Source organism: Eriocheir sinensis, chromosome 8 (assembly GCF_024679095.1).
Source record: "Eriocheir sinensis breed Jianghai 21 chromosome 8, ASM2467909v1, whole genome shotgun sequence".
In the NCBI taxonomy this organism is placed as follows: domain Eukaryota; kingdom Metazoa; phylum Arthropoda; class Malacostraca; order Decapoda; family Varunidae; genus Eriocheir; species Eriocheir sinensis.
This window is the reverse complement of record NC_066516.1, coordinates 5,684,796-5,708,149: the sequence shown is the minus strand read 5'-3', so window position 1 is coordinate 5,708,149 and position 23,354 is coordinate 5,684,796. Positions and strand designations below refer to the sequence as shown.

The 23,354-nt window shown below is 44.6% G+C and overlaps 1 protein-coding gene and 1 long non-coding RNA gene across 3 annotated transcripts; one reads left to right on the top strand and one right to left on the bottom strand.

Annotated features, from left to right (window-relative positions):
- Positions 1 to 4,537: 4,537 nt before the first annotated feature.
- LOC126995405 (cystinosin-like) lies at positions 4,538 to 22,383 on the top strand. Its single transcript, XM_050854921.1, has 10 exons — positions 4,538 to 4,774; positions 5,486 to 5,912; positions 8,507 to 8,692; positions 13,106 to 13,255; positions 14,062 to 14,161; positions 15,311 to 15,430; positions 15,885 to 16,061; positions 18,002 to 18,119; positions 20,905 to 21,007; positions 22,032 to 22,383. The coding sequence occupies exons 1-10, from the start codon at positions 4,678 to 4,680 to the stop codon at positions 22,333 to 22,335; spliced, it is 1,782 nt and encodes a 593-aa protein (XP_050710878.1). The 5' UTR covers positions 4,538 to 4,677; the 3' UTR covers positions 22,336 to 22,383.
- On the bottom strand, positions 17,141 to 18,119 carry LOC126995406 (uncharacterized). 2 transcript variants are annotated; one of them, XR_007750301.1, is made up of 5 exons: positions 17,976 to 18,119; positions 17,856 to 17,915; positions 17,556 to 17,615; positions 17,376 to 17,495; positions 17,141 to 17,256 (listed from the first exon to the last, which is right to left on the bottom strand). It is a non-coding gene; the product is annotated as an uncharacterized LOC126995406 (long non-coding RNA). The 2 variants fall into 2 exon arrangements; XR_007750302.1 differs by lacking the exon at positions 17,556 to 17,615.
- Positions 22,384 to 23,354: the final 971 nt, after the last annotated feature.

Sequence of the window (23,354 nt, the reverse complement as noted above, 5' to 3'; positions counted from 1 at the left end):
ATTATTATTATTACATGTGTGTGTGTGTGTGTGTGTGTGTGTGTGTGTGTGTGTGTGTGTGTGTGTGTGATTCCTTGACCTTGAATGATATGAGTTAGATAAGAAAGGGATAAGAAAAACATTATTATTATTATTATTATTATTATTATTATTATTATTATTACATGTGTGTGTGTGTGTGTGTGTGTGTGTGTGTGTGTGTGATTACTTGACCTTGAATGATATGAGTTAGATAAGAAAGGGATAAGAAAAACATTATTATTATTATTATTATTATTATTATTATTATTATTATTATTATTATTATTATTATTATTATTATTACATGTGTGTGTGTGTGTGTGTGTGTGTGTGTGTAGTGGTGGTGGAGTGATGAGAGTGTGGGGGTGGTGGTGGTGGGTATAAGGTGGAGGTACCTTGGAAGTGGTGGTGGAGGGGTGGTGAGAGGTGTTGAGTGGTGGATGATGTGGTGGAGGTGCCTTGCAAGTGGTGGAGGTGATGTGGTGTTCGGTGGTGGTGGTGGAGGAGGAGGTGACTTTGAGGAAAAAAGGTGATAACTGGAGAAAAAAAAATGAGACGGAAAGGAAAAGGGAAGAAGAGGGGAAAAAGGGTGAGGACAAGGGTGAGAAAATAGGTGAAAGGGTGATAAGGGTGGAAATTAAGATAGAAGGAAGAAGATAAAGGAAGAGAGAGAGAGAGAGAGAGAGATTTTGCGTTGGTCTGCGTCACCTTATATTTCTTTTAATTTCTTCCGCAGTTTGTAAGGTCAGTGTCGAGCTTGCTATGATTCACGGTGCTCTGATGAAGGTGGCGCCGTGGGATAATTATATGCATTAGCTTTCAAGTGTCAGACAGCAACAGATGCGTGGCTATATATATATATCTTAAGAATACATTTGCTTTATGCCCCGGTCACACATAGCCGAATTGCTTCCGAGCCCAGCCTGAATCGCATTCGGGGTCAATTCGGATACGTTTCAGGCTACTTTTCAAGGTCTTTTTTTTTTTTTTTGTCGGACCGCATTCGATTTGCATTCGGAACCTATTTTCGGATGCAAACCGAATGCACTCCAACACCAAATCAAAAGCTAACCGAATGCATTCCGAACTTACCTCGAACTCCGAAATTCAAAATTTAACTTTTTTTTTTTTTGCTTACCGAATGCAAACCGAAAAAAAACGATTCCAAACCGAATAAATATCGAATCCATCCAGAATCGAAAGCGATTTTTTGACATTTTTAACTGTCATAATTCAAATTTTCGGTTCTGAATCCAATTAGAATGCAACCCGAACACCCTGAATTATTTCGAACGCATTCCGAATGCATATCGAACGAAAACCGCCTCGATTCCGAACATTTTTCCTTTCCGATTCCAGTCCGAAAGTTTCATATCGAATGAAATTTCGGTCAACTTTCCAGAATCGTTTTCGAATCAGACGAACACATACCGAACAGCCCGAATCGGTGCAGGAATGCAAGGTGAATGCAAACTGAACGTCATTCGGAAATGATTCAGATTCAAATTCGGCAATGTTTGACTGGGCATTAGTTAATACTCACATAGGTTACTACGACTACTACTAGTGCTGTTACTACTACTACTACTACTACTACTACTACTACTACTGCTTCTACTACTACTACTACTACTACTACTACTACTACAACTACTACTACTACTACTGCTTCTACTACTACTACTGCTACTACTTTCCCTGCCTTTCTGCCTTTCTGCTTTCCATTCTTCCTTCCTTCTTTCCTTCCTTTCTTTCACACCTCCCCCCTCTTCTTCCCTTCCCTCTTCTTTTCTTTTTTCCCCCACTCCTCCTCTTCCTTTCTTCCCTTTCTTCTTTCTTCTTTCTTTCCTGCCTTCCCCTCTTCTCATTCTCCTTTCTCTCCCTTCTCACTACTACTACTACTACTACTACTACTGCTACTACTTCTACTACTAATAAAATGACTGATGTGGAAAGAATCCCAAACTTACGTAGCGAGTGGTGTATCTCTTTGGCCGGTCACAGGTTCGATTCCCAGCTCCGGTAAAACCCTTTCCGGATCTGATATAATTTCTCATGTGTTTCGTGACTCGCAGAAGTCGTGTGAAGGTATAGGCTGGTTTACACGGACGACAGTTTTGCCACGATATGCCACGACAAACTGTCGAGCCACCTCGTGTCCGTGTAAATACAACTGTCGTGGCAGCCCGTGGACTCCTCGTGACTTTGTTGTGCCACCCCGCGGCCTTGTCGCGACAACCCGAAAAATTTTGAACATGCTCAATATTTGGTCACGACAGTGCCACGAGAAAAATGTTAAATCTGTCGTGCCCATTCTGTCGTGCCACCTCGTAGCCCCTTCACGACAAGGGCACGACACCTCGTGGCGCCCCGTGGCCCGTCGTGGCAGAAGATGAACTGTCGTGGCAGCCTCGTGCCACCTGAAACGCCCCTCGTGCCCCTTGTCGTGGCCCGTTTTCGTGTGTGTAAAAGCAATTGTCGCGACCTGCACGGGGCGTGCACGACAAGGGCACGATAGATGCGCGACAACTTTTCTCGTGGCCTTCTCGTGCCCAGCTTGTGTCACGACATTTGTCGTGGCATGTCGTGGCAAAACTGTCGTCCGTGTAAACCAGCCTTATGGTTAAGTGGGCATTACGGGCATTACACTACTGTTGCCACCTTCACCTCCACCATCACCACGTCAACAACAATGGTAATAATAATGATGATGATGATGATGATAATAATGTTTCGGAACACTCTAAAAACGGATTTTCCCAAGACGTAGATTAGACAGATAAGAGAGAGAGAGAGAGAGAGAGAGAGAGAGAGAGAGAGAGAGAGAGAGAGAGAGAGAGAGAGAGAGAGGAGGTAACACATCTACTATCCATATCAGACCTTATGACATACAGTTTTTCGCAAATATCTTTCAAACGAAGACTCGGATCAGCATGGGACTTTGGCACAGATTGTTTCACACACTCCGCTAATTTTTGACGCTATTGTGCAATGCCAGATGCGGTTAATTATGGCGTTTACTCTTGACTGTGATGGCAAAACCTGCGTGAGCCACTTACACATTCGAACAAGTGAGGCGTGACGTATTTGTGACGTGTATCCACCACCTACCTCCGCCCCTTGTTTCCCCTACTCCCATCCATCCCTCCCTCCTTCTCCCCCGCACTCTCTCCCCCCCCCCAGTCCTCTTTCTCCCCCATGCCTCCCCCCTCCCCCCCCCCCTCTCTCTCTCTCTCTCTCTCTCTCTCTCTCTCTCTCTCTCTCTCTCTCTCTCTCTCTCTCTCACAAACACTTGTGCTGTACACGAGATGAATCCATGCACACGTGTGACTTGAATTAATAGCAGATAAATAAATATTATATCCCGTCTGCATCAGCATCAACAGTGATGACGAGGATGACCTGTTTGTCGATGGTGATGAATGTTGAAGTAACAGCCTATGTGGTCAGTTATTTACATTATTAATCCACCCATCATATACTCGCTATCTATTTTTGTTTGCTATGACTTTTTAACATATCTACATGAACACATCGTATGGCAATCTTTTCCTAACATCAGAATAAATTATTCATATATTTCTCCAATTTCATTTCACGTTTTTACTCTGCAATGAATTCCCGCTTCAATTCCACCCTTATTCCTTTCCGTCCCTTACGCGATTTCCTATAAATAATCAAGCGTCAGCTACGTGCTTCATCCCATCATACGCTCAACGTAACCTGTGGGAAGGAGGGTCATGTACTCATATAACTTTCGATGGTTGTATAATTGCCAAACAAACCTCATACAGCACTTAAGCAACATCCAGTTACGCTGGAACAGGAATCAGGGTCGTGTGCATAAAACACCAGACCATAATTAGCATATCCTTGCGAGTTATCCGCCATTGTAGACAAGTCATATCTGTGCAACGCTTCACATCGCATGTGGGGGGGGGGAGGGGGGGGGGAATGGGGAGAAAGAGGGCGGGGGGAGAGAGTGCGGGGGAGAAGGAGGAGGGATGGAAAGGGAGGGATGAGAGTAGGGGAAGCCAGGGGCGGAGGTAGGTGGTGGATACACGTCACAAATACGTCACGCCTCACTTGTTCGAATGTGTAAGTGGCTCACGCAGGTTTTGCCATCACAGTCAAGAGTAAACGCCGTAATTAACCGCATCTGGCATTGCGCAATAACGTCAAAAATTAGCGGAGTGTGTGAAACAAACTGTGCCAAAGTCTCATGCTGATCCGAGTCTTTGTTTGAAAGATATTTGCGAAAAACGGTATGTCATGGGGCCTGATATGGATAGTAATCTCGCTTTTAAGAAATCACGTTACACACATACACACACACACACACAGTCTCTCTCTCTCTCTCTCTCTCTCTCTCTCTCTCTCTCTCTCTCTCTCTCTCTCTCTCTCTCTCTCTCTCTCTCTCTCGTTCTCTATCACCAATTATCAGTTCCCCACAAAATCTGAGAATGAGACAGGGGGGAGGGGGGGGCGTGGAACTATATAAACACACGCACACCTAATAGTAAGCACCCTCACATTGACACTCGCACACACACGCACACGTCCACAAACAGACAGGTGTACACACATGTGCGTCACACCGATAATTTCTCACCTGTCTGTCTCAGTTATCTCCTCCTCCTCCTTCCTCATTCTATCATGGGAGGTTTGAAGGAGAGGAAGTGGTGGTGGAGTGTGGTGGTGATGGTGGTGGTGGTGATGGTGGTGGTGTCAACTCCAGTGGTGGTGAAAGCTGGTAAGTAATAGTGCAGGGCCGTAGTTTCGGGGGAGCAAGAGGGGCTATTCACCCCCAATGTTTTCTATATCTGCCTCGAAATTCCCCTAAAAGTGATTATTTAAAGAAAAAATCCCAGAAGTGAATATGTATGTTCGCTTCGCTCGCCACCCTCCCACCTCCCACCTCATGAACCTATAACGCCCTCTAGCCCCCCAAGAAATCTGCCAAAATTACGGGCCTGTAGTGGTAGTTATAGTAGTTGTAGTAAGGAGGCGGTGGCTGAGTGGTCAGCGTGCGGGCACGGTGTCAAGGAGAACCGGGTTCAAGTCCCGCCTCCCGCAACAAGCTAACAATTTTCAGTCATCGCCGAGTGGCTTAAAACTACCCACATGCTGTCCTGAAAACAACCTATCAACCCGGACTCTAGCGAAACTCTCTACAGTGAAGCAAAGATGAATTTCGAGAGGCAGCATGAGCCAAACAAGGTGGCGTCACTATAAATATTTGCCTGCACATCAAACGGGTGGTGGTAGTGGTGGTGGTGGTAGTAGTAGTAGTAGTAGTAGTGGTGGTGGTGGTGGTGGTAGTAGTAGAAGTAATGAGAAAAATAATAATAATAGTAATAATGTTTCCTGATGTAAGAGAGAGAGAGAGAGAGAGAGAGAGAGAGAGAGAGAGAGAGAGAAACACACACACACAAAAAAAAATCTCATCTCCTTTTCCTTCCAGATTCACAGGTGGAGGACAGAAGACCAGCGGAGGAGACGAGAGTGGAGATGAGTGAAAACATACCAGAGGAAATGAGGAAAAAGGAAATGGAGGAAGTGGAGAATGGAAACCAAGAGAAGGAGGAGGAGGAGGAAGATGTGATAAAGAAGAAGAAGGAAATCAGAACAATGAAGGAGATAACAGCGAGAAGACAAGTGGAGGAGAAGGAGATAAGAAGGGAATGGAGACTGACGGAAGAGGAGGAGATGGAGGAGGAGATCAAAGAAGAGAAAGACAGAATAATCCAAATGGAGAAGAGAAAAGAAGTGGAGATGAGAGGGAGACAAGTGGAGGAGGAGGTGGAGGAGGAGTTACCTGTCCTCCACCTGTACCCAACGGAGGTCAGCTTAGTCTCCGGTGAATCTTGCGTACTCAAATTAAGACTCACGTAAGTATGTAAGATATTTAATTAACATACTATTATTATTATTATTATTATTATTATTATTATTATTATTATTATTATTATTGTTATTGTTATTGTTATTGTTATTTTTGTTTATCATTATCGTTATTGTTATTCCTTCCTTCCTTTTCTCCTCCTTTTTCTGTTTTTTTTTTTTCATTTCGTCCTTTTTTTTTCCTTCTTTTCTTCCTCGTTTGTTTTTTCTTTGTCTTTCCTTCCTTTTTTTTCGTTTTTTCCATTTTTCCTCCTTTCTCTCCTTCCCTTCCTTCCTTCCTTTATTTTTTTCCACCCTTCCTTTTTCTTCTTCTCTTTCCTTTCGTTTTCCCTTCCTTCCTTCCTTCCTTCCTTCACACCTTCCATTTCTTCTCCCCTTCCCCTCTCTCTTCTCTTTTCTCTCTCTTCCTACCCCCTTCCCGCCCCTCCTTCTCTCTCTTCCCCTCTTTCCTCTTCCTCTTCTTTTCTCTTCCCCCAATCCTCCTTCCCCTTCCTTTCTTCTTCCATCCTTCCTTCCTCAATCTCTTCTCACGCCACTTTCTCTTCCCTCTTCCACTTCCTTTGTTTTTGGTTTCCCCGCCACGCAGAGGACATTGCTAAATTAGGTGTTCAACGCAGGGCAACAAAAATGATCCTTTCCTTGAGCAACAAACCTAACGACAAAAAGCTCTCACCCCTTCAGCTGTTCCCTCTTGAGAAACGTCGCCTCCGAGGTTAACTGATCGAATGTTTCAAAATGCTCAGTGGTTTTACGAATGTGGACAAATACAAATTGTTCTTGATCGATGACACGTTCCGAACGAAAAATAATGGCACAGACCTTCATTTTCTCCCTCCTTTTAGTTTCCTCCTTTCCTTCCTTCCTTTCCTCCCTCCTTTCTCTTTTCCTTACTTTCTCTCTCCCTCTCCTTCTCTCGCCTCCTCCTCCACCCTCCCTCCCTCACATCCTTCCCTTCTCTCTCTCTTCATCTTTCTTCCCTTCCTCTTCCTCTTCTTTGCTTTCTTTATCCTTCTTTAAGTGAAAACAAGTAAATTCAGACTGCACCAAATTTTTCTTCACCAAGGTTGTAGTGCGAGAATGGAACAAACACAAAGAAACACAAAGGAAGAACAAACAACAGCAGACCTGCTGGTCCTTACGAGGTTGTTTGTGACAAGCTACACTAACTATCTAATCAAAGGTGGAAGATGAAGGACAGCAAAGGCGAAGGCTCCTCCCCACCCCCACATCCCTCCAGCCGAAGCTGGCAGGAAAGGAAAAAGAACCATGCAGCATGGAAAAACTGCATGGAAATTATGTAGGAAAGAGGAAAGAACTACCATTACTGCTACCACTAAGCGGGCGATAAAAGCGGACAAGGACACCAGTATTCGAAAGAACTTAACGTTATTACGACAATGAGTAATATCTTAGTTGCTGGTTGGATTCAAAACACTTGTCCCTCCTGCCTTCAGTGGTCCAGTGTAACACGACTGACTCCTTTAAAAACAAGCTCGACCCCTACTTCTTTCAACTTGATATTCACTAAAGTAGAAATGCAAAGTCTTGGTGACATTAGATTTAACAGGATTCCACTTAGGTTGAAGGATAGACCACGTAGTCTGCATAGGGGCTGTGTGGTTTGAATATCTATGTAAATATACGTAAATCAACCCTCGCTCCCCCTCTCTCTTCCCCAGTAAAACCTCATCCCCTTCTTCTCCCTTCCCCGCTTCTCAACCTTCCCTTCTTCTTACCTTCCTTCCTTCCTCCCCCTCTTCTTACCCCCCCCCCTCTTCTCACCCCTCCCCCCCTTCTCTCCCCAGCAAGAACCCAGCCGAGTGCTTCTACGAGTACATCAAATTCACCCTGTGGGAACTCCTGGGGAACCTTAACCCCTCTTTCACTTCCCTTTTTCCCCCTTCCTCTCTTTCCTTCCCCTCCTTCTTCCTTCCTTCCTTCCTTCCTCAATCTCTTCTTTCCCCTCCTTTCTCCTCCACCCTCTCACTCTCTCCCACCTTCCACTCCCTCACATCACCCTTTCTCCACCCTCTTCTCTCCCATCCCTTCTTCCTTCCTCCCCCTCTTCTCCCCCTTCTTCCTTTTTCCTCATTTCCCTTCTTCCTTTTTCCCCTTTTTCTCATTTCCTTTCTTAACTTTACTTCCTTCATTCCTTCTTTGACCTCCTCTCCCCCCCTTCTCACCCCCCCCCCCTCCTTCTCCCTGGACAGCCCCAACCCCTTTCTCTCCCCTTTTCTTTCCCCCAGCAAGGCCACACGAGCTAATTCTTACCTATTTTTTCTTTCTTTCCCCATCTTCTCACTCCCCTTTCGCCCCCTTTCCTCACCCCCTTCACCACCCTTTCTCCTCTCTTCTTAACCTTTTTTCCTTCACCAAATTCCTTCTTCCTTTTCTCACCTCTTCTTCTCCCACTCCTTCTCACCTCTCTCTTCCTTTTCTCTTCCTTCCTCTCTTCTCACCTCTCTTTCTCCCACTCCTCACCTCTCTCTCCCCTTTCTCCTCTCTTCTAAACCTTCTTTCCGTCCTTCCTCCCCCTCTTCTCCCCCCCCCTTCTCACCCCCTCTCCCCCTCTCACCCCCAGCAAGAACCCAGCGGAATGCCTCTACATCAACTTCACCCTGTCGGAACCCCTGGGCAGCCTCAACCCCTCGGAAGTGGAAATATGCGCCGCCACCACCGACGACGCGCCACCCACCACCACCCTCACCACCACCACCCACGGCACCACCACCGTCACCGCCATCGCCATGCCCGAGGACCTGGTGACGTGAGTTGTTCTTGTTGTTGTTGTGGGGGGAGGAGGAGGAGGAGGAGGAGGAGGAGGAGGTGAAGTATGGTTTTAGGAGTAGTAGGAGGAGAAAGAGAAAGAGAAAGAGGATGAGGAGGAGAAGGAGGAGAAGAGGAATGATAGTAGTAGTAGTAGTAGTAGTAGTAGTAGTAGTAGTAGTAGTAGTAGTAGTAGTAGTGGTAGTATCATTATCATTATTACCAATACTTACTCTTTACACGTTTATGTCACCTTCACCTCCTCCTCCTCCTCCTTTTAATCTTTGTTTTTGCTGTGATATCTTCTCTTATCATTATAACACTAAGAGGTTCAAATATCATGTGACGCTTTTATTTAACTCTCTCTCTCTCTCTCTCTCTCTCTCTCTCTCTCTCTCTCTCTCTCTCTCTCTCTCTCTCTCTCTCTCTCTCTCTCTCTCTCTCTCTAATCAGTACAGAAGTTGTCAATCATTCTTCTTCATCTTCTTTTTTTATCTCTTTCTTTGTCTATTCTGAGAGACTTTCCTATCGTCATTTTCTTATCAGCTGACCTCTGTTTTTAAGTCAGCCAGTCAGTCAGTCAGTCAGTTCCTTTTTCCTTCCTTCCTTTCTTCCTTCCTTCATTCATTCGTTCATTCATTCAGTCATACAATCAGTCAGTCAGTCAGTCAGTTAGGCAGTCAGTCGGTCAGGCAGTCAGTCAGTCAGTTAGATAGTCAGTCAGTCAGTCAATCAGTTATCCAGTCAGTAAGTCAGTTAGTTAGTCAGTCAGTAGTCAGTCACTCAGTCAGTCAGTCAGTCAGTCAGTCAGCCAGTTAGCCATTCAGTCAGTTAGTCAGTCAGTCAGTCAGTCAGTCAGTCAGTCAGTCAGTCAGTAAGTCAGTCAGTCAGTCAGTTAGCCATTCAGTCAGTTAGTCAGTCAGTCAGTAAGTCAGTCAGTCAGTCAGTCAGTCAGTCAGTCGGCCAGTTAGCCATTCAGTCAGTTAGTCAGTCAGTCAGTAAGTCAGTCAGTTGGTTCGTTAGTCAACCAGTCAGTCAGTTAATCAGTCAGTCAGTAAGTCAGTCAGTTGGTTAGTTAGTCAACCAGTCAGTCAGTTAGTCAGTCAGTCAGTCAGTTAATCAGTCAGTCAGTAAGTCAGTCAGTTGGTTCGTTAGTCAACCAGTCAGTCAGTCAGTCAGTCAGTCAGTCAATTAGTTAATTCATTACAAATTCATCACAGTTCATCACCAAATCATCACCACGTGCAACACCACCTTCAACACCACTACATATTTTTTTTTCTTTTAATCTGTTTTTTTTTTTTTTTTGCCCTTGAGAAAACTTCCTCCGCCACTTCATCACCACCACTTCATCACCACCACTTCATCACCGCCACTTCATCACCGCCACTTCATCACCGCCACTTCATCACCAACATTTCATCACCAACACTTCATCACCACCACTTCATCACCGCCACTTCATCACCAACATTTCATCACCAACATTTCATCACCACCACTTCATCACCACCACTTCATCACCGCCACTTCATCACCGCCACTTCATCACCAACATTTCATCACCGCCACTTCATCACCGCCACTTCATCACCGCCACTTCATCACCAACATTTCATCACCGCCACTTCATCACCGCCACTTCATCACCGCCACTTCATCACCGCCACTTCATCACCGCCACTTCATCACCACCACTTCATCACCGCCACTTCATCACCGCCACTTCATCACCGCCACTTCATCACCAACATTTCATCACCAACACTTCATCACCACCACTTCATCACCGCCACTTCATCACCAACATTTCATCACCAACATTTCATCACCACCACTTCATCACCACCACTTCATCACCGCCACTTCATCACCGCCACTTCATCACCAACATTTCATCACCAACATTTCATCACCACCACTTCATCACCGCCACTTCATCACCGCCACTTCATCACCAACAATTCATCACCAACATTTCATCACCACCACTTCATCACCGCCACTTCATCACCGCCACTTCATCACCGCCACTTCATCACCAACATTTCATCACCGCCACTTCATCACCGCCACTTCATCACCGCCACTTCATCACCAACATTTCATCACCGCCACTTCATCACCAACATTTCATCACCGCCACTTCATCACCACCACTTCATCACCACCACTTCATCACCGCCACTTCATCACCAACATTTCATCACCAACACTTCATCACCACCACTTCATCACCACCACTTCATCACCGCCACTTCATCACCGCCACTTCATCACCGCCACTTCATCACCACCACTTCATCACCGCCACTTCATCACCAACATTTCATCACCAACATTTCATCACCACCACTTCATCACCGCCACTTCATCACCGCCACTTCATCAAAGCCACTTCATCACCACCACTTCATCACCGCCACTTCATCACCACCACTTCATCACCACCACTTCATCAAAGCCACTTCATCACCGCCACTTCATCAAAGCCACTTCATCACCACCACTTCATCACCGCCACTTCATCACCGCCACTTCATCACCACCACTTCATCACCGCCACTTCATCACCGCCACTTCATCACCACCACTTCATCACCACCACTTCATCACCGCCACTTCATCACCGCCACTTCATCAAAGCCACTTCATCACCACCACTTCATCACCGCCACTTCATCACCAACACTTCATCACCAACACTTCATCACCAACACTTCATCACCGCCACTTCATCACCACCACTTCATCACCACCACTTCATCACCAACACTTCATCACCAACACTTCATCACCAACACTTCATCACCAACACTTCATCACCACCACTTCATCACCAACACTTCATCACCAACACTTCATCACCAACACTTCATCACCGCCACTTCATCACCAACACTTCATCACCAACACTTCATCACCACCACTTCATCACCGCCACTTCATCACCAACACTTCATCACCGCCACTTCATCACCGCCACTTCATCACCACCACTTCATCACCACCACTTCATCACCAACACTTCATCACCGCCACTTCATCACCGCCACTTCATCACCACCACTTCATCACCGCCACTTCATCACCACCACTTCATCACCACCACTTCATCACCAACACTTCATCACCACCACTTCATCACCGCCACTTCATCACCGCCACTTCATCACCACCACTTCATCACCACCACTTCATCACCAACACTTCATCACCAACACTTCATCACCACCACTTCATCACCACCACTTCATCACCGCCACTTCATCACCAACACTTCATCACCACCACTTCATCACCGCCACTTCATCACCGCCACTTCATCACCGCCACTTCATCAAAGCCACTTCATCACCACCACTTCATCACCACCACTTCATCACCGCCACTTCATCACCACCACTTCATCACCACCACTTCATCACCACCACTTCATCACCACCACTTCATCACCGCCACTTCATCAAAGCCACTTCATCACCACCACTTCATCACCACCACTTCATCACCGCCACTTCATCAAAGCCACTTCATCACCACCACTTCATCAAAGCCACTTCATCACCACCACTTCATCACCGCCACTTCATCAAAGCCACTTCATCACCGCCACTTCATCACCACCACTTAACTATTACCTCACCACCACTAATACATTCATTCACTATCCACTTTATAACACCACCACATCACCACCATTTTCATCACCACCACTTTATCACCACTACACTATTACGGCACCACCATTTTATCATCGCCATTTCATCACCACTACACTATCGCAACAACACCATTTCATCATCACCAATTCATCATTTATCACCAGACCGTTTAACACCACCTCATCACCACTTCACTCTTACTTCAACATAACCTAGCTCCTTAACACCATTTCATTCATCACCAGTCAGTTCAACACCATTTCAACACCATTTCATCACCACTTCACTATTACTCCAGCATAACATAGCTCCTTAACACCATTTCATTCATCACCAGTCACTTCAGGACCATTTCATCACCACTTCAGTCATCACCAGGCAGTTTAACACCACATTACTGCCACTTCAATTGACTAACCAAATGACTGACTAACACCACCACTTTTCATCACCAATTCACCACCACCACCACTTCATCACCACACACTTTAACAACGGTACATCACCATTTCTGTCAACACCACCTTACTATTTCTCCATCACCAGTCACTTCATCACCACTTCAGCACCAATTCAACACCAATTCATCATCACTTTTCATCACCGCCACTCGTTCAATTCAACACCAAATCATTCCTCATCGGACAGCTTAACATCACTAGCAAACACACCACTAACCACTTTTCACCTCCATCACCACCACCACTACCTTCATCACCACTCACCACCACCACCACCACCACCCCCAGGTACCCCCGTAGCGGAGGAGCCTTCAGTGTTGTGTCGGTGATGAAGTCTAAGGGCATCACCACCACTGCTGACATCATGGGCTGGGTGTACACCATCGCCTGGGACATCTCCTTCTTGCCCCAAATCGTGCACAACTGGCGGAGGAAGAGGTGAGGAAAGGAGGAGGAGCAGGAAGAGGAGGAGGAAGAGGAGGAGGAGCAGGAGGAGAAGGAGGAGGAGGAGGAGGAGAAAGGTAAAAACAGGGAATGAAAGAACGACTAGCTGAAGAAGATGAGGAAGAGGGAGAAAAGGAGGAGGGGAAAGAGATGAGACAGAAGAAAACGAGGATAAGGAATTAGAGGAAGAGGTGCAGGAGGAAGAGGAGGAGGAGGAGGAGGAATATAAAATAGGAAATGAGAGAAGGAAGAACTGAAGGAGGAAGAAAAATAAGAAAAAGAAGCTAAGGAGAAGGGAGAGGGATGATATGTAGGAGGAGGAGGAGGAGAAAAAAAAATGAAGAGGAGGAGGTGAAGGAGGAGGAAAAGGAGAAGGTGAAGGACGGGGAAGGAAGGTAAGAAGTAAAATAGGGAATGAAAGAGGGAATAACTGAAGGAGGAGGAGGAAGAGGAGGAGGGAGGAAGTGGTGAAGGAGGAGAAGGAAGGTAAAATAAGGAATGAAAGAAGGAATAAGTGAAGGAGGAAAAAAAAAAAAGGTAGACGGGAGAGGGGAAACAGGTAGTATGAGGAGGAAGAGGAGGAGGAGGAGGAGGAGGAGGAGGAAGGTAAAATAGGGAAAGGAAGGAGAAAAAGAACGAGGAAGAGAGAGAAAACAATAATAGAAGAGAGAGAGAGAGAGAGGGGAGCGACCTTACCTAACCTTACCATCACCGTATCACCATTATTATTATTATTATTATTATTATTATTATTATTATTATTATTATTATTATTATTATTATTATTATTATTATTTCAGCGTTGTCGGTCTGAGTTTCGATTTCCTTACGTTCAACTTCATCGGTTTCTTCTCGTATTTCCTCTTCAACATGGGACTGTACTGGATCCCGGCTGTACAGGTAAGGGGTCTGTCTGTCTGTTTGTCTGTCTATCTCTCTGTCTCTCCGTTAGTGTTTTTTTTCTTCTTTATTTCTTCATTTTCCTTTTTCTCATTTCTATCTTTTTCAGTCTGTCTTTCTTTTTCTTTCTCTCTCTCTCTCTCTCTCTCTCTCTCTCTCTCTCTCTCTCTCTCTCTCTCTCTCTCTCTCTCTCTCTCTCTCTCTCTCTCTTACGAAATGCGCGGCGTTAAACTCAAAAGCGTTCAATGCGTCAAGGACTTGGGGGTCAAAATCGCGTCAAACCTCAAATTCTCACAGCAATGCATCGATGCAGCAAATAAAGCGAACAGAATGTTGGGCTTCATTAAAAGAAACTTTTTATTTAAGAATAAAGATGTAATACTCCCGCTCTACAACAGTTTAGTCAGACCCCACTTGGAATATGCGGTACAGTTTTGGTCTCCCCACCATGCAAAGGATATTGCTAAATTAGAAGGTGTTCAGCGTCGGACAACGAAAATTATCCTTCCTTGCGCAACAAATCCTACGAAGAAAGGCTTTCTACCCTTAACATGTTCTCTCTTAGAAACGTCGCCTCCGAGGAAAACTGATCGAATGTTTTAAAATACTTAATGGTTTCACGAATGTAGACAGATCAACATTGTTTATGATCGATGACACTTTGCGCACGAGGAACAATGGCGTAAAACTCAGATGTAGACAAGTAAATTCAGACTGCACCAAATTTTTCTTCACCAACGTTGTAGTGCGAGAATGGAATAAGCTTCCACCATCAGTGGTCCAGTAACACGATTGACTCCTTCAAAAATAAGCTCGACCGTCACTTCCTTCAACTTAATATCAACTAGAGTAGAACTGCAACGTTTTGGAGTCTTCTGATTAATGTAAAATCACTTAGGTTTAAGGACAGACCACCAAGTCTGGACCATGGGGTCTGTGTGGTCTGATTTTCTATGTAAATCTATGTAAAATCTCTCTCTCTCTCTCCAATGCGATAATAAATACAATAACAACAACAATAAGAAGAAGAAGAACAATAATAAAACTAACCAACATATATAATCACCTCCTTACCCCCGTCTCTCTCTCTCTCTCTATCTACCTATCTACATATCTATATCTATCTCTATCTATCTATCTATCTCCCAGGACCAGTACGAGACCCGCTTCCCTCAATCCATTCTGCACGTGCGCTTGAACGATGTCATGTTCCCCTTGTACGCCCTCGTGTGTGTGGCTGTGCAGATCATCCAGTGCTTCTTCTACAAGGTGGGTGTGGAAGGGGGGGTTAAAGGGGTGAGGAAGGGGGAGGGAGTGTGTGTGTGTGTGTGTGTGTGTGTGTGTGTGTTTTCTTTCCCTCTTTCTTTCCTCTATACTACTTCTGCTACTACTACTACTACTACTACTACCGGTACTACTACTACTACTACTACTACTACTACTACTACTACTACTACTACTACTACTACTACTACTACTACTACTACTACTACTACCACTACCACTACTACTACTACTACTACTACTGCTACTACCACTATACCACTACTACTACTACTACTACTACTACTACTACTACTACTACTACAACAACCACCATTACCACGAGAACCAGCATCCTCACAAACCTACAATTCCTCACCCTACAACCCTTACAACCACAATCCACCTACTACCACTACCACTACAATTACTACAATAACCACCACTATCACTACTTCAGAGAGGGAAGGGGCAGCGTGTGTCCATCCCCTGCCGAGTCATGAGCGGCCTGCTAATACTCGCTGCTGTTATCGGTTGCATTCTGGTACCAGTGGTCGACGCTTGGCTATGGCTGGACGTCTTGTACCTCTTCTCCTATATCAAGCTGGCCATCACCTGTATCAAATATGTGCCTCAGGTAAGTAAGGGTCGTATCATAAGACATTTCGCCGCCCAAGAACACATATTTGACAAGGCTTTCGTAGGAGTTGTGGGCATTTCCAGCAGTAGTTTTATGACCCTGGTGGTAGTTTGACCCTTCTTCTGTACCCTGAACCTAAGGAAACACATATTTGACAAGGCTTTCGTAGGAGTTGTGGGCATTTCCAGCAGTAGTTTTATGACCCTGGTGGTAGTTTGACCCTTCTTCTGTACCGTGAACCTAAGGAAACACATATTTGACAAGGCTTTCGTAGGAGTTGTGGGCATTTCCAGGAGTAGTTATATGACCCTGGTGGTAGTTTAACCCTTTTTCCGTACCGTGAACCTCAAGAACACATCATTTGACAAGGCTTTCGTAGGAGTTGTGGGCATTTCCAGCAGTAGTTTTATGACCCTGGTGGTAGTTTGACCCTTCTTCTGTACCGTGAACCTAAGGAAACACTCATTAGAACCTGACTGACCCCCTCTTTAACCTTTAGAAATTGTTAATGTGAGAAGCGAAAGTGTCTTATGATACCAACCTAAAGTGTCTACATAGGTATGGGTGTGTGTGTGTGTGGTTGGGTGGGTGTGGGTGGGGGACGGGGGCGGGGGGGTTACTCCATCCTGTTACTGCTTTGGCAAAGGTTAATTATAATTCCAGTGCTCCTCCCACACCTGGTTCTCTGTCTGTCTGGTGTTAGTGTACTCCATCTTGCTACTGCTCCGGTAAAGGTTTTAATGCCATCCCTTTTCCACCTTGTTCTCTGTCCGGTGTTAGTGTACTCCTTCCTGCCCCGGTAAAGGTTCTAATTCCACCTTGTTTTCTGTCTGGTGTTAGTGTACTCCTTCCTGCCCCGGTAAAGGTTCTAATTCCACCTTGTTTTCTGTCTGGTGTTAGTGTACTCCATCCTGCCCCGGTAAAGGTTCTAATTTCACTTCTCTTCCTCCACCTTGTTCTCAGTCTGGTGTTAGTGTACTCCATCCTTCTCCAGTAAAGGTTCTAATTCCACCTTGTTTTCTGTCTGGTGTTAGTGTACTCCATCCTTCTCCAGTAAAGGTTCTAATCCCACCTTGTTTTCTGTCTGGTGTTAGTGTACTCCATCCTGCCCCGGTAAAGGTTCTAATCCCACCTTGTTTTCTGTCTGGTGTTAGTGTACTCCATCCTGCCCCGGTAAAGGTTCTAATCCCACCTTGTTTTCTGTCTGGTGTTAGTGTACTCCATCCTGCCCGGTAAAGGTTCTAATCCCACCTTGTTTTCTGTCTGGTGTTAGTGTACTCCATCCTGCTCCAGTAAAGGTTCTAATCCCACCTTGTTTTCTGTCTGGTGTTAGTGTACTCCATCCTGCCCCGGTAAAGGTTCTAATCCCACCTTGTTTTCTGTCTGGTGTTAGTGTACTCCATCCTGCCCCGGTAAAGGTTCTAATCCCACCTTGTTTTCTGTCTGGTGTTAGTGTACTCCATCCTGCTCCAGTAAAGGTTCTAATCCCACCTTGTTTTCTGTCTGGTGTTAGTGTACTCCATCCTGCCCCGGTAAAGGTTCTAATCCCACCTTGTTTTCTGTCTGGTGTTAGTGTACTCCATCCTGCTCCAGTAAAGGTTCTAATTCCACCTTGTTTTCTGTCTGGTGTTAGTGTACTCAATCCTGCTCCAGTAAAGGTTCTAATTCCACCTTGTTTTCTGTCTGGTGTTAGTGTACTCCATCCTGCTCCAGTAAAGGCTCTAATTCCACCTTGTTTTCTGTCTGGTGTTAGTGTGCTCCATCCTGCCCTGGTAAAGGTTCTAATTCCACCTTGTTTTCTGTCTGGTGTTAGTGTACTCCATCCTGCCCCGGTAAAGGTTCTAATTCCACCTTGTTTTCTGTCTGGTGTTAGTGTACTCCATCCTGCCCCGGTAAAGGCTCTAATTCCACCTCCCCTCCACCTCCTCCTCTTCCAGCTCTACGTTAACTACAGCCACAGGAGCACCGATGGTTGGAGTATCTACACAGTCATTCTGGACTTCACAGGCGGGGCGCTGTCCCTGGTTCAAATGTTCCTGCTCTCTGCAAACTATGGTGAGTGTGTGTGACTGTGTGGGGGGGATGGGTGAGTGGGGGGAACACAAAGGAACACAAAGGAAGAACAAACAACAGCAGACCTGCTGGTCCTTACGAGGTTGTTTGTGACAAGCTACACTAACTATCTAATCAAAGGTGGAAGATGAAGGCCAGCAAAGGCGAAGGCTCAGCAAAGGCGAAGGCTCCTCCCCACCCCCCCATCCCTCCAGCCAAAGCTGGCAGGAAAGGAAAAAGAACCATGCAGCATGGAAAAACTGCATGGAATTTATGTAGGAAAGAGGAAAGAACTACCATTACTGCTACCACTAACCGGGCGATAAAAGCGGACAAGGACACCAGTATTCGAAAGAACTTAACGTTATTACGACAATGAGTAATATCTAAGTTGCTGGTTGGATTCAAAACACTTGTCTAATCTATTCTTGAAGGCCGTAACTGTTGTACTATCAACGACATCACAAGGTAGAGAGTTCCAAACATTAACAACTCGATTGAAGAAGAAGTGTTTAGCTTCGTGCGACGAGAATCTTTTACCACTTATCTTCAAATTGTGATTTCTTCTTGTTCTATTTGATCGATCAATTGTAAAGTAATCTTCCGCATTAATATCACTGAATCCTTTAAACATTTTAAACACTTCTATTAGATCCCCTCGCATTCTTCGTTTTGATAGGCTGAATAAATTTACTTTAAGCCTTTGTTCATATGACAAATTTCTCAACCTAGGAATCATCTTTGTTACTCTTCGTTGGACCCGTACCAATTTTTCTATGTCTTTTCTGTAGTAGGGAGACCAAAACTGTACACAGTACTCTGGACGGTGTAGAACCAACGAATTATACAGTTTTAATATTACTTTTTCCGATTTATTATTAAAGACTCGTCCGATGAAGCCAACCAATTTGCTTGCAGTTTTAACTACCTCTGAACAATGCTGACCGGGCTTTAAATCGCTTGATATAGTGATTCCAAGATCCTTTTCTTTACTTACTGCAGAAAGTTGTTGGCCATTCATTACGTACCGAACGCGATTGTTATTTTTTCCGATGTGCAACACTTTACATTTGTCAACGTTAAATTTCATTTGCCATTGATTGGCCCAACGTGCAAGTCGATCTATATTTGATTGTAAAGCTTCTTCGTCGAGTATCGCAGTTACTTTACTAGCAATTTTTGTGTCATCAGCAAATTTTGATACTTTGCAAGTGAGCCCATCATCGATATCATTAACATAAATTAAGAAGAGCATGGGGCCAAGCACTGATCCTTGAGGTACGCCGCTTCTGACTTCGAGCCAGTTAGATGTAACACCGTTTAGAACTACTCTCTGTTTCCGCTCAGAGAGCCAGTCCGCAAGCCAATTGTGAATGTTACCCGAGATACCGTGCGCCAGTAGTTTGCTGAGCAATCGTTGGTGGGGGACCTTATCAAATGCCTTTTGAAAATCCAGATATATGATATCTACTGATCTGCTTTCATCGAACACGTCAAAAATATAGTGAAAAAAATCAAGTAAGTTAGTCAAACACGAACGTTTACTACGGAAGCCATGTTGCGAATTATTTATTATATTATTTTCTTCGAAGAATTTCACCATATTGTCGCGAATGATAGTCTCCATTAACTTACAAACAATAGATGTCAGGCTAATTGGTCGATAGTTTCCTGGATGAGACTTGTCCCCCTTTTTGAAAATTGGTGTGACATTTGCAAGTTTCCAATCCGACGGAACTTTTCCAGCTGTTAAAGATTTATTGAATATGATGGAGAGCGGTTTACAAATTTGATGTTTGATTTCTTTTAAGACCCTAGGGGTAATTTTGTCTGGACCAGGAGCTTTGCTTACTTTAATCTTTTCAATTGTGCGTAAAATCTCACTTTCTACGATGAGCACGCCACTTAACATCTTTTCGGTCCTTCTAACCTCCGGCGGTTGAGGTGATAAACAATCTTCGTCGGTAAATACGGATGCGAAAAAGTTATTTAGGATTGTAGCCATTTCATTTTCATCGTTCGTGTGGTGAGGAGGGTAAGGGAGGGAAAGCTGAAGAAGAAAGAACAAAGGAGAGATGGAGGGAAGAACAAAAAGTATGAGGAGGAGGGAAGAAAATGAGGAAGGGAGAGGAAGAGGAGAAGGAGAAGAAAGAGAGGAGGAGATGTAGAGAGGGAGGAGGGAGGAAAAGATGAAAATAGAGGATAGGAGAGATGGAGGAAAGGGATGATGGAAGAAATATGTGGAGAAGGAAGGTAGAAAATGGGGAAGGAATAGGAAGAGGAAGAGGAGGAAGATATGTTGATGAAAGGGGAAGAGGAGGAGAATAACGGATGAGGAGGAATAAAGGAAAAATAAACTTATGGTAAGAAAACAGACTAAATAATAATAATAATAATAATAATAATAATAATAATAATAATAATAATAATAATAATAATAATAATAATAATAATAATGAAGGAAGGAAAATAAAAGAAAATTAAAAGAGAGAGGGAGAGAGAGAGAGATTGATAAAGAAAGAAAGAAAGGGATAGCGAAAAATACAAACCCACCATTATCTCTCTCTCTCTCTCTCTCTCTCTCTCTCTCTCTCTCTCTCTCTCAACAAAAAAGATAAAAATTAAAGAAAGAAACAATAGATAGAAATAGATAGAAATAGAGAGAAATACCAACCCAACACTCTCACTCTCTCATTTTCTCACACTCAGAAATAGAGAGAAAGAGAGAGAAATACCAACCCAACACTATTACTTTCATTTTCTCTCACTCACTCACTCTCTCCCGCAGACGATTGGCATTCACTGCTAACCGACCCCGCAAAACTAGGACTGGGTTTGCTGTCCATTTTCTTCAACATTTTCTTCTTCATCCAGCACTACATCCTCTACCGGTAAGTGTGTGTGTGTGTGTGTGTGTGTGTGTGTAGGAGTCATGCTGGTTAATTCTTGCATCAGAGAGTTGGACAGCAGTTGTGAGGTGTGGTGTGTGTGTGTGTGTGTGTGTGTGTGTGTAGGAGTCATGCTGGTTAATTCTTGCATCAGAGAGTTGGACAGCAGTTGTGAGGTGTGGTGTGTGTGTGTGTGTGTGTGTGTGTGTGTGTGTGTGTAGGAGTGAAAGAGTGAAGATGCTGGTAAACTCTTGCATCAGGAAGTTGGATGGACAGCAGTTTTGAAGCAACGTCTGTGTGTCTTTCTGTCTGTCTGTCTGTTTGGCTATCTATCTACCTGGTTTGATCACCTATATGGAAAAATGGAAAGACGGGCAACAACAAATTTATCAGCTCATTACGATATTGCCCACTCTAGTGACTTGACCTGCCCAACAGTCAACAGTCATTTCGGTGCCTTAAAAGCAGATCAAAGCACTTCGGTATGTTACGTCCAGTTCACTCCTGACGCAACGAAGTAACAGTCGATTCGATTTTTAAGGGCATTGATTGTTTTCGCACTGGCTATTCTGGAGGAAGGTTGTTGCAGTGACGGATAACTCGGTTTGAGAGAAAAAATAAATACCTGCCAATGTCTGTATTACTATTACATCGCCTCGCTTGAATAGGCATCTGTACTTGTCTGTCCGTCTGTTTGTCTCTCTACTCACTCTGTCTATCTATCTGTCTGTCTATTTGTTTGTCTTTCAGTGTTCCATATTCTTAAACGTACCAGGCTCCCATTACGACCGTTTCCCAAGGCCACAGAGACATTAACCGGGTTTTCATGGGTGTTTTTCCCGTCCAAGATGCAGAAGTCGTGTAAATTTTTTCACTGGGATCACAAAACAGTCCATGAAAGTCCCGGCAACTTCTACGAGAGGCTTTTCAAACAGGCGAACTGAAGTGCAGAGACATTTAAAAAATACTGTATGTCTGTTTGTCTGTATGTCTGTCACTACTCACTCCCTTCTTCCCTTCTCTTCAGACACGCCCCTCTAATGGAGAGGAAACTGAAGGGCGAGGAAGGGCCTATAACTGTCCTGGAGACCTCCCCTTCACTCCCCACCCCCCCAGCGGTAACCGAGACGGGACTGGGAGAGGGGAAGAAGGGCGAGGAGAAGCAAGAGGAGAAGGCAGGAAAGATGGACGAGAGAATAGAAGGGATGGATGAAGATAGGGAGGAAGGGAAGGGGAGAGGAAAGGAAGCAGAGGAGGAATTGAAAGAGGTAGTGATGGGGGAGGAAAGGAAGAAAGAAGAGGAGGAAAAGAGAAAAGAGGATAAACTATAGTGGAAAGAGAGAGAGAGAGAGAGAGAGAGAGAGAGAGAGAGAGAGAGAGAGAGAGAGAGAGAGAGAGAGAGAGAGAGAGAGAGAGAGAGAGAGAGAGAGAGAGAGAGAGAGAGAGAGAGAGAGAGAGAGAGAGAGAGAGAGAGAGAGAGAGAGAGAGAGAGAGAGAGAGAGAGAGAGAGAGAGAGAGAGAGAGAGAGAGAGAGAGAGAGAGAGAGAGAGAGAGAGAGAGAGAGAGAGAGAGAGAGAGAGAGAGAGAGAGAGAGAGAGAGAGAGAGGGGTATTATTAGCATTACTTGTATATAATTATAATTAACCTGTTGATTACCATATTATTATTATTATTATTATTATTATTATTATTATTATTATTATTGTTATCATTATTATTGTTATTGTTATTGTTATTGTTTTGTAAATAAATACAAAGACATGGTTATTTCTAGTCTTCTTTTTCCTCCTCCTCCTCCTCCTCCTCTTTCATAAATAAGAGTTAAGAACACCTAAAACACCTCCACAGCAACGTGCTGCGTGCGGCTGTCACTCATTGCATGCTCGAGAAATTTTAGGGTTGCCACCCGTTCCTTTAAATATGGATCCATTCCGTATTGGAGAGTGAGATGTTGCATTCCACATTTTTCTGACCTCAGGGTGGCAACCCTAGTTGTGTCATTCAACACAAGAGAGATCGAGACAAAAGGAGTGCGTGCATGCGTGCTGTGCGGCTCCCAAGTTTGTGCCAGCGAAACGTAACCATGCCCAGTTGTTATTGTGCTTGTGATTGCAAAATAAATATATAAATTTCTTAATGGCGGCAGTGTTAGCCAATATTTCTGAGCCGATAGTCGTCACGAACGTCCTTCATTAGGCGAAGACTGTTGTCATGACAGTCCCTCATCATTCTTAAGTAGTCGGCATAGACGACTGAGCCGACAGGAAACGGTAAAAATTTGAAAAATGGCCCCGACAGTCGTCACGACTGTCTGAAGACAAGCCAAGAGTGTTGACGACAGTCGTCACGA